This window comes from Talpa occidentalis, unplaced genomic scaffold, assembly GCF_014898055.3.
Source record: "Talpa occidentalis isolate TD23 unplaced genomic scaffold, MPIMG_talOcc4v2.1, whole genome shotgun sequence".
In the NCBI taxonomy this organism is placed as follows: Eukaryota; Metazoa; Chordata; class Mammalia; order Eulipotyphla; family Talpidae; genus Talpa; species Talpa occidentalis.
In genome coordinates, this window is record NW_026555331.1 from 3,516,712 (window position 1) to 3,528,503 (window position 11,792).

Consider the following 11,792-nt stretch of genomic DNA (forward strand, 5'->3'; position numbering starts at 1 on the left):
TCTGAAACACCCTGGAATCTTAGGAGCCCTGATTATGGATGTCCTTCCTACGGCACCGTCCCCACCAGGCCCCACATGGCGTGGTGCACATGTCACACAGACAGCACCCGGACCCACACAGGCTGGCACTGGTCACACATGCAGCCCTGACCCTGGTCACTCTGAGCCCTGACCATGGCCACCCTGAGCCCTGACCATGGCCACCCCAGGCCCTGAACCTGGTCACCCCAAGCTCTGACCCTGGTCACCCCAAGCCCTGACCCTGGTCCCACCCTGAGCCCTGACCCTGGTCGCACCCTGGCCCTGGCTAGACCGGTGGCTGGTGCTGGGCCCCTCACAGACACACCAGCCGGCTGTGCTCCCACACACCACTCCACGCCAGGCGGCGCTGGGTCCATGGCCCTCACCTGTCAATCCCCCGCAACTAGGTAGGCGGCACCTTCCCATCCCAGATGCGACCCAGAGCAGGTACTCAGGCTCCAGCAGCAGCGGCCGCAGTGGGTGTGGCACTGTCCGCGCCGGGTCCGCAGGGCAGCCCGGGTCTGGTGCCACTCACTCCCCACTTGGCCCGGGGTGTCATTACTCTCGGGCTCCCCATCTCTCCTGTGTCCCTCAGGTCCTTGGTGCAGATTCCACCCCGGAGGCCATACCACACCCCAGGGTGCCCACAGCCTCGCTGGCACAGACCCGAATCCCTGTGCCCGCCCCGTCCCTCCCACCCTGGCAGGAGCAGGAGCGGTCAGTAGCCCCATCTCTCCCCCTGGCCAGGGCAGCCCCGTCCCGCATGCCCACTCTTCCCTGGCGGCCGTGCCCCCTCCTAGGGACGGCCATCATCCTTCCCAAGAAGCTGTGCTGGCAACCCCACTCCCCCTCAGACTCCCACTGCAACCCCCGCCTCCCGCATGCCTCCCAAGGCACTCTGGGAGCTGCTCCACCTGTCCCCCGCCGGCCCCGTGGCCCTCAGGGGCGGTGCTGGGGTCCAGCACGGTGAGGGGCTGCGTGGCAGCCGTGGCCCCTCAGCTCTGTCCCTCCTGGCCCCGCTCTGGGGTCACTCTGAACTGGGCCAGAGGTGTCGGGAGGCTGCCCTGGGGTCTGCGGGCAGCTGCCGAGGGAGGGGCTGAGCCTACCTCTGCCCTGAGAGGGTCGCAGGGGCAGACAGAGGGCTGCGACCCCATCTCACAGGGGGAGGGGACTGAGACTCTGGGCTGCCTGCCCCGCTGTTGGGCTGGGGGCCCCGCAGCCTCACCCTCCGCCTGGTCTCCTACATGAAGCCGGCCCCGTGCTCCAGCCTGCGTCACGCCTCTGTGCGCCCCGCGGCAGCAGGTCAGGCTGGCACGGGAGTGCCCTGGCTGTTGACCCCACCAGGGTCTCAAACCTTCCCAGACTGGGCTGTGTGCTGGCTGCCCCCCACCAGCCCCCTGGGGGCAAGCTCAGAGCCCCTGGGAAGGCTCTCCATGCCCGGCCCCACCCGGCCCCGGCGCCTCGCCTGGCAGGCTCCCCATGCCCAGACCCCCACCAGGCGCCGCCGTCCTCAGGTGGGCGCTGTCCCTGGAGTCCCCTGCCAACTGCTCATGCCTCACAGCCCCGGGAGTGACCCAGGACCACCTCCACCTCCCGGAGGGGACACTGAGGCTGCAGGCAGGTGGAGAAGGCATAGTCGGAGGCACTGACGCTGGAGACAGGTGCGGGCGCCCCACTCCACAGCGCCCGCCCGCCCCCAGGCCTCCTCACACACTGGGCGGAGAAGCCCCGCCCCCAAGGCCAGGGTAAGCAGGAGACCTTGGCGGCTCCCTGCCCATCTAGGTGCCCCTGGAATGTTGGCCACCGATGCAGAAAACCCCACTTCCAGGCCCCCGGGGGTGCTGGCAGCCCCCTCTGAGACCCTGACTCCCAAACCAGCGAGAACAGGAAGGGCCTGGCAGGGGTGGCACCTTGTCCAGCCAGACTCCCCTAGGCCTTGGGCAGCGCCCCTCCTGGGCCCCACGGAGCCCCGGCTCCCACGCTCCAGCCCCTGCCCACGGAGGGGCACAGTGGCGGTGAGCATGAGGGGCTCTCCGGTCTGTCCCCAGGGACCCGCTGACGTCCCCAGACCTGTGTCCCAGAGGACTAAGGGTGGGGGATGCTCTCTGTGCGCTGGGAGGCCCCTTCCACGGCAAGCCTGGGGTCCTGGGGGTCAGGCTGTGCCGCTCCATCCGAGGGGTCCGGGAAGACCATGGCCCCTCCTCCGACTGGCCCACAGCTGCCTCCCAAGGGCCCTCTGCGCCGGGCCTGGGCTGGGGTCTGGGAGCCTCCGTGGTGGGCCCCGTGCCCCGGCCCGTCCTCCCGGGGCCATGGGTGCGCCCAGCCCTGGCGTGAGAGTCCGCCAGGCTCCGTGGGCAGCCCAGCACCCAGGGCCCAGACAGAACTGGCCCCGATGCCGTTTCCATGGAAACCAGCGGTCCCCGCAAGAATCACAGAACAAAAAGGAGGCTTCCCAGCCGAGGGGGCCTTGGGGGGCAGATCTGGCTCGGCCCCCCACCTGGCCACACGGGCCGCCGGGGACACAGCCGCCCCCACAGACAGGGGCCTTGGGGGCGAGGACAGGCTCTGAGGAAGGCGCCCCCCCGCCGGCCGGGCGCAGCCTCCGCTGAGGGGGCGCGGGGCGCCCCAGGTCAGGCCCGCGCCCTCGGCCCAGCCGCCCGCCCCCTCCGGGGCGCCCGCCCCGTCCCCTGGCGCGGCCCCCGCCCCGCGACCCCCGCCCGCCCGCCGCCGCCCGGGGCTCACCGCGTCGGCGCTGAGCTGGGCCAAGATGGCGAAGGTGGAGAGCCGGTCACAGAGGCAGCGCGTCCGGAGGGCGTCGAGGGGCACCGTGCGGCAGCCGCGCCAGGACCAGGGCCCGAGCTGCGGGGGGGCAGGGGGGGAGGGTCTGGGCGGGCGGGGCGGGGGAGACAGGGCGGCGTGAGCGGCGGCGCGGCCCGGCCCGCCCGGCCCGGCCCGGCCCGCGCCCCGGCCCGGCCCCGCCGCCCGCACCTGCGCCCGCCGCGCGCCCGCCCCGCCGCCGGCCCCCCGCGCCCCGCGCCCCATGGCCGCGCCGCCGCCGCGCCGGAGCCGAGCCGGGGCCGGGCCGAGCCACGGGAGAGCGAGTCGCGGGAGCGCGGCCGGGCGGGAGCCGGCGGCCCGGAGCTGGCCCGCAGCCCGCGCCGCACCCCGCCCCCGCCGCACCCCGCGGGCCCCGCCGGCCGCCGGGAGGAGAGGAGGGCGCGGCGGGCGGGGGCGCCGGCCTCCAGCCCCCCGGCCCCGGCCCCCCGGCCCCCGGCCCCCAGCCCGGCGCGGGTGACCTTGGGAGCGCCCCCTCCCCCACACCCGCCCCCGCCGGGCCTGGCTCGGCCCCTCTGCCGCCCACCCGAAGGGCCCTCCCTGCCTGCCGGGGAGGGCAGGAGGCCAGGAGGCCCCCCCATGTCCAGGAACTGGGGGTGTCCTGGCCTCAGCTGGGCCTGCCCCCAGCCCAAGGGGGTGCTGGACAGCGCCCGCCACTGCCGGGGCTGGGGGAGGTGGGGAGGCTCGGGGGCTGCCTGCTCCCTAGACACACGACAAGCAGCAGTTCAGGGGCCACAGCTCAGGATCCAGGGCCCAAAAGGGCCTCACCCCTCTTCAGAGAGCCCGGGACCAGGCCGCCCGGGATTTGGGGAGACAGTTCTGGCCCGGCAGGGAGGCCCTGCAGCCCCAGATCTGGAGCTGCAGCTCCAGCCACTCGCAGCCTGAGGACGGGGAGCAGCAGCAGCCGCCCTCCAGCCCCACTCCCTCCTAACCTGACACCCTGGGGACCCCTGCCCTGCCAGTTGCTGAACCCTAAAGCGGGAAGGGAGGGAGGGAGGAGGAGGGGAGAGGCCTGTCAGCCCTGCCGGGCACCCCAGAAGCACTGGGGGCGCCGGCTGCAGCACCGGGGGCCCAGAGTGGTTTCTGCAGAGCTTGGGCTGTTGCAGTCTCTTCTGAGCTTCCAGCCCCACCCAGGGGACAGGGCCTGGCCGGGAAACGCCCACACCTGTCTTGCTCTCCTGATTCCCCTCAGGGAAGGGCCCATCTTAGAGCAGGAAACAGGCCAGTGGGCAAGAGGCACCCAAAGAGACAGCAAGGCAGAGCTGGGGGGCACCCAGGAGGGCACCGGGAGGGTGAGGGTTCTGTGGCCTGGCCCCCCCGCCTGCCCAAGAGAAGAGGGGATGCCCCTCCCAGGCCTGGCCCTGACTCCTTGGGGCCTGGGGTGCGATGCTCATGTGTTTTGGGGGCTCCAAACACGAGGCAGAGGGACGAGCCACAGAGACCTTGACCTCAGGCTCCCCGAAGCTCTGCGGCGAACCCAGCCCAGCAGGGCCGGGGTGGGGCCATGGCCTTGGCCCAGACACCGGGGCTGCCGCGGGCTACCTCCCACCTGCCAGCCACGGGCGGTCCGGCAGAGGTGCCAGGTGCCTCCAGAGGGGGGGCCTTTCCCCTGCCCGGGGCGGGAGATGTGATCGGCTGGAAGGGTGCACCCTGCGCTCGCCCAGCTGGTCCCCTGCGCCCCTGCAGAGGTTGATCCTGGGCCCCGGGCTGCCCCCACCACACCCTGGCCCCTCAGTGCCACACTGGACGGGGCAGAGTGCTCGCTGGGCTGACCGCGCCTCACAGCCGCTGTGTCTGTCCCTCCACGAGGGCGCTGCTCACACCAGCGTGGCCCACACACCACGCCAGACCCTGCGGCCTCCCTGGAGGCGTGCCCCTCCCGTCAACTGGGCAGCGGGGGCGTCTGAGAGCTGGACTCAGAGGTGCAGCCCTGTGTGCAAACCCCAGCCCTCTCCAGGAGGCCAGGCCTGGGCGCCCCTCACCCCTCTGAGCCAGGCAACCCCTCGGCCTGAGGCATGCTGGAGGCACAGGTCAGCACAGGTCAGCTCCCACCGCAGGGTGGGAGCAGCGGCCTGGCAGCGGCGGCAGTGGTGGTAGCCGCCAGGCTGGCCGGAGGCCATGCGGGAGGGCCGTGGGGCCCCTGCGGTCCCAGAGGGCGGGGCTGCGCGGAGGGAGGGGCTCCGTCCGTGGGGGCTGCTGGGCAGCCTTGGGCCATGTGCCCTGGTCTAGAGAGCCCGCTGGCCAGGCTGGCCGCCCAGGTGGACACTCTACTGTCACCCCGGAAGCTGTCTGGGGCGCACCCGGCCCCCACAGGGGTGCTGTGCGGGTTCCCGGTCCTGGCCTCACCCCTGCCCCAGGGTCCCCTGGAGCCTGCGTCCGGGGAGCCCGCCTGGCTCCACAGAGCCAGGAGCACCGGACCCCGCGACCCTCCCCAAGCTCAGCGAGGAGCGTCCGCGCCTGCGCGTTCTTGTTCCGTCTCTGCGGGGGCCCTCGGCGGTCTGCTGAGCAGAAGCGAAGGTCAGAGGGGGCTCAACTGCCCAAGGCCCACAGCAGGAGGGCAGGGGCCAGGTCTGCATCTGAACTAGCCGCTCTGAAGAGCAGACCCCAAGGGACCCCAAGGACAAGCTGAGCTCCTGACCAGCAGAGGGCGTGCCGGCCCCCGCCCGTCCAGCGCCCCCAAAGACCCCATCAGCGCAGGCTTCCTGCCCAGCAGCGGGGCCCTCTGCCCCTGCCCCTGGGCACTGGCTCGCATTGCAAGCACCTCCAGGGCCCGGCCTCTGGCAGGTGGAGCCAGCCCCGGCACCTGCCTCCCTCCCCCGGGGTGACTGCGCAGACCGGCCCCACCTGGACCTTGGCCAGGCCAGGCCCTCGCAGGGCCTCCCCGCTGACCATCTCTCCTCTGAGCCGCTGACCCTGGGTATCTGGGTCACAGAGCCGGCCCCCCTCTGGGTGCAGGCCCGGGAAATCCGGGTCAGTGACACCTGCTCTGCCCCTCCTTAGGTCCTAGGGGTGGGGCTGCAGCGCCCAGGGCAAGAGGGCAGGGCCCCCAGGAGACAGCCAGGGTGGGGGAGGGCGAGGCACCCTTGGGTCAGCGCTTCCAGTGCAAGCCTCGCCTCCCCCATCAGCCCGGGTCCCCAGCCTGCAGGCCATGGCCACCAGACCTGGGCCCTTTCCTGTCTGTCTCACTCCCCCTGAGCCCTGCCCTGCCCGAGCCAGCGCCCTCCACACCGGGCTCGTGCCAACGGCGCATCCTGGCCCTGGGCTGAGGCCTTTTCCCTGCCGCCTGCAGGCCTGAGCGCCTCAGTCTCAGCGCCGCTCACCTCCGGCACTGCTGTTCACTCCCTTCTCCCCAGGACACGCGGCCACCCCCTCCAGTTCCCACACCCCCAGGCTCCTGGCCGCCTGCTCCTCGTGGGTCTCGAGAAAGCCCTGGGCCTGCTGCCCCGCTGCGCCCCAGAGCCTGCCACGCTGGCCGCCTGGCCTGGCTGGCCCCAACGCCACCATCGGCCTCGGCCAGCGCCCGGCCCCACGGCGGCGCCTCCTCCCCGCATGGCCCCGCGCTGCTCCCCAGCAGCCCTGCCGGGCTCCCTCGCCCCCTTCCAACACACCAGCACCCAGGGGAGGCCGGCCCCGCCCACCGGGGAACTACGTCACATGCCCCCGGATGGAGCAGCGTGTACCCCACACCCTCCCGGCCCACAGAGCCCCGGAAAGCTGCCCCTCCCTGCCACCTGCTGCCCTGCCCAGGCACCGGCCGGCCTGAAGGCTGCTCGGCCTCCGTGGCCTCTACCTGCGGCCCGGCCCCGCCGGCCCCCTCGCCCCTGCTCGGCGCTCGTGGCTGGAATCAGCCGGGCCACGCGCCGCCTCCCTGGAGCAGAGGCCCAGCTGTCTCAGGGACCACCACCCCCTGACGCAGCTTCCCCAACCCAGCACCCCACCGTGCGGAACCCCCCTCGCTTCCGCCGGCGCCCCACGCCAGGCCACTGCGCGTCCCACCTCTTCGCAAATGAGGTGGCTCAGGGAAGGCAGCCCCCAGCGGGCAGCGGGCCCGCCCCGTGCAGGCAGCAGCCACAGGCACCTCCCGGGGTCAGGACGGGCAGGAGCCAGGAGGCCCCAGAGAAGGCTCAGCCGCGCACCTGCCACTGGCCACCTGGCCTTGCCCGCTAGCGGCGGTCCAGCCTGGCCCGGGGGCCGGGCCTTAGGGCCTCGGAGCAGTGGCCTCCCCTGTGAAGTGGTCGCAGCCTCACCAGAGTGGGATTCAGGGCTGTCGGGTCCATGTGGACCCAGAGGGAGCAGCAGAGCCCCTCGCCTGCCAGAGCCCACCCACCCACCCAGCCGGGCCTCCACTGTGCTCACGAAGCCTCTGCGCCCACGGAGCAGGTGCTATTATGGGGCTGTGCGCCTCGGGGTCCCCTGGGATTTGATGGGCTAATTCACACTGGAGTGTGAATGACTCATAGGCGTCCTCCCACACAGCAGAGCCGCAGTGGGCCCGTGGGAGCGGGGGGCGGCCAAGCATGCTGCAGCCAGGGCTTCCAGAGCCCCTCAAAACTCCTCGGTCTGGTCTTTGGGATGCTTGATGTCCTGGTGTTCCTTGTGCCCCCCAGCCAGCTTTCCCTGTGAGCTTGCACCCCACGACAGATGCCCCTGAGCCCCCTGGCCGCTGAGCCCCAGATCCTGGTGCATGTGGGCATCCTCTGCAGGGACGCCTGCCCACATAAGCTGAGGGCCCTCCACCGGGTCCTGCCCAGCTATTGCGGCCCCCACTCCAGGCCCTGAGTCACCCCACCCACGCGGGCCAGTCCAGGCGGCCTAGAATGCAGCTTCTGCCCTGGCCTAGGTCTGGCCCGCCCCTTGGGCCCACACCTGCCTGTCCCCGGGCTGACTGCGCCCTGTCCCTCAGCTGCTGCCTTGGCAAGGAGCCCCTCAACTGCCCCTCCCCGCCTGGCCCCCTAGCTGCTTCTGGCTAGGCCGGTCCGTCCCCAGTCCTCATCCAGGGCCAAGGGCAATGCCTGTGGCATGGAGGGGACCCGTATCTGCCGCCCCACCCGGCCCTGGGAGACCCTGCTGTGAGCTGCCAGGTGAGGCCCGTCCCTTGGGCCCACATCCCTGCCGAGGGCTGGCGCCCTGCCTCTCCTGCAAGGACAGTGTCCAGCGTCACGCAGCGTCCCTGAGTCTGGACTGGGCCTTCAGCTTCTCATGTTCCTCATGGCGCCGAGAAGCCCTGTCCTGGCTCCCTCCTGGCGCCGGCCGCACCGGCCTCAGGGCTTCAGCCCTGGATACTCCCCCATCCGGGCTGAAACCCAGAACACCCCAAGGTCCAGAGCTCTGCTCCAAAACCCCCACCCACCAGGGCGCCCCACAGGACCCCTGCAGAGGGTGGGCCCTGGCTCCCCAGCCCCAAGGGAAGTGACCTGTCCTAGGATGGCAGAGACCTGTAGCCCCTCCACCTGCCCACGCCACCCAGGTCAGAGACGGGCTGGCCGGGCCTTCACTTCTCACTCGGGTCTGGCCTGGTGACCTGCGTGCTCGGCCCTGCGTCTTCACCCCGCCCAGGGCCAACCCTCCCCCGGGCTCCAGCCCACTCACTCCCCAAGCATGCCTGGGCTGCTGTGCCAGGGCCTGTGCGGGCACAGAGCTCTGAGGGCCCCTGCAACTCTAACACACTCCACACCTCAACACCCACCACAGTGGCACAGCCTCTGTGCCCAGAGACCACGGCGGCCTGCTCTGGCCCCTGCTCTCCGTCTACCCCCACCCCCGCTGCACCGGCTTTTGTGGCCACACGCTGGTAGTTAGCTGTGCTGTGGTGCTTCCTGGTTCCACAGGAGGAGGGGTCAGAACCCCTCAAAGAGCTGAGCCCAACCAACACCTTTACTGTTACCAGCATCCACACCCTCATAGCTATCAACATCAGAACAAAAGTCATTGCCACTGTGTTGCCACTGCCAACACATCATCACCACCATCATCAGCACCACCACCACCATCACCACCACCACCACCATCACCATGACCACCACCATCACCATCACCATCACCACCATCACCACCATCGCCATCACCACCATCACCATCACCACCATCACCACCACCATCACCATCACCACCATCACCATCACCACCATCACCACGACCACCACCACCACCATCACCATCACCACCATCACCATGACCATCACCACCATCACCATCACCACCACCATCACCATCATCACCACCACCATCACCATCACCACCATCACCACCACCATCACCATCACCACCACCATCACCACCGCCACCATCACCACCATCACCATGACCACTGCCATCACCATCACCACCACCATCACCACCATCACCATCACCACCACCACCATCACCACCATCACCACCACCATCACCATCACCATCACCACCATCACCACCATCGCCATCACCACCATCACCATCACCACCATCACCACCACCATCACCATCACCACCATCACCATCACCACCATCACCACGACCACCACCACCACCATCACCATCACCACCATCACCATGACCATCACCACCATCACCATCACCACCACCATCACCATCATCACCACCACCATCACCATCACCACCATCACCACCACCATCACCATCACCACCACCATCACCACCGCCACCATCACCACCATCACCATGACCACTGCCATCACCATCACCACCACCATCACCACCATCACCATCACCACCACCACCATCACCACCATCACCACCACCACCACCACCATCACCATCACCACCATCACCACCACCACCACCATCACCATGACCACCACCATCACCATCACCATCACCACCATCACCACCATCGCCATCACCACCATCACCATCACCACCATCACCACCACCATCACCATCACCACCATCACCATCACCACCATCACCACGACCACCACCACCACCACCACCATCACCATCACCACCATCACCATCACCATCATCACCACCATCACCATCACCAACATCACCACCATCACCATTACCACCATCACCATCACCACCATCACCATCACCAACATCACCACCATCACCATTACCACCATCACCACCATCACCATCACCAACATCACCATCACCAACATCACCACCACCACCACCACCACCACCATCACCATCACCACCATCACCATCACCATCACCACCATCACCATCACCACCATCACCATCACCAACATCACCACCATCACCATTACCACCATCACCACCATCACCATCATCACCACCATAACCATCACCATCACCACCATCACCACCATCACCATCACCACCACCATCATCACCACCACCACCACCACCACCATCCCACCACCATCACCACCATCACCATCACCACCACCATCATCACCACCATCACCACCACCATCACCATCACCATCACCACCATCACCATCTCCACCATCACCACCACCACCATCACCATCAACACCATCAACATCACCATCACCACCATCACCATCGCCATGGCCACTGCCAACATTGTCAATATAGTCAGACTGTCACTATCACTTCAACAAGACCGAGAAGATCTTACTATCACTATTGCTGTCACCACCATCTCCACGAGCAACACCACCACCAGCACAGATACCACAGGGCTCTGTGGCCACCAGCGCCACCCCCATGGTTGGCACCAGCACCACCTGCCCCCAGCCACCCAGGCTGGGGTGTTGATAGCTGTTTCTGCTGTGGGAAAGGGGCACCACCTGTCCCCAGGCACATCCCTATAGCACAGGGATGTAGGCCCCCCCAAGTGTTGAGTGAGGGGTGCACTCTCAGCGCGGTTGGGGCATTACCATGAATACTCAGGGTATGGCAAATGGACAGAGGATGGACAGATGGAGGACAGACAGATGGAAGCCTGCCGGCTGCACCCTGAAGCACCTGTGTGCTGGCCAGAACCAGGTCCTTCCCAGAGAGTCCCCCACTCTTCCCATTGTGCCCCATCCCCCCCAACATCCCTACCAGGCAGCTGTCCCCTCCGCCACATTGCTGCCTGTCTTAGAGTCCCAGGTCTTGGTGGAAGGGGGCATCCCTTGAGCCCCGCCTCTTGGCACTGCAGCCATCCTCACGATGTCACACTCACCGCCACCCACAGCGCAGAGATGCTCCCAGGTGCCGGCGGGGCGCCAGGTATGCAGGCCGGGAGGCACAGCCCGAGCAGGCCAAGCTGCAACAGCACACGTCCAGCTGCTCAGCCCCACGCCTGCAATGCGCCCATGCTCCCTGCCCAGGACCCTGCCCTGCCCTGCCACGCCCAGGCCGCATGGCCCAGCAGCTGGCAGCGCGTCCTCTGGGGCAGCAGGCAGGCACCGCGGCTTCCTACCCTGCAGTGGCCTGGGCACTCCTAGGCCGAGGATGTGGCCACGTCTGGTCCACGGCAGGTCGAGGCACCTGAGCTGGAGCTGCACAGCCAGTTTGGGGGAAGGGAGCCAGGGTCCTGCACTGAAGAGCCAGGCAGTCCTGACCAGCCACCTCAGTGGGACCCAGCCCCTGCCTTCGGCTACCCCCACCACCCCATTGTGCCGGGGGGGGGGGCCCAGAGCACCAGGCACCAGGAGGGCATCCTGCTGGGCAGGAGCACACAGAGGGAGAGACCCGCGATGGCCAGGGCAGGCGGGAAGCTGCAAAAGGGGAGGCGTGAGTGGACGGGGTGGCCGAGCCCAGCCCCAGGGCAGGGGTCCCATGGGGGCACGCCCCACTGCCCCTGTCCTCCTGTTGAGGGCTCCTGGTGCCCACAGGAAACAAACCCTCCCAGGGACCCGCTGCATGGGAATCTGCAGATGGGGCTCCAGGGGTGGAACTGGGCACGGGCCTGGGAGGACGGCCCTGGCCCTGACTGGCCCCAAGGGGCAGCAAAGGAGGGGCCCTGAGGGGCCCATGGGGCAGGGGCCGTGCCTGGAGGAGCTAGTGCAGCC

At 68.8% G+C, this 11,792-nt stretch overlaps 1 protein-coding gene across 1 annotated transcript in view; it reads right to left on the reverse strand.

Moving 5' to 3' along the window:
• The window catches only part of ADGRB1 (adhesion G protein-coupled receptor B1), a 51,844-nt gene that overhangs the window by 17,712 nt on the left and 22,340 nt on the right, over positions 1-11,792 (reverse strand). The window contains 1 exon segment of the mRNA XM_054691934.1: positions 2,764-2,905. Coding sequence (XP_054547909.1) covers positions 2,764-2,905 — 142 coding nt within the window.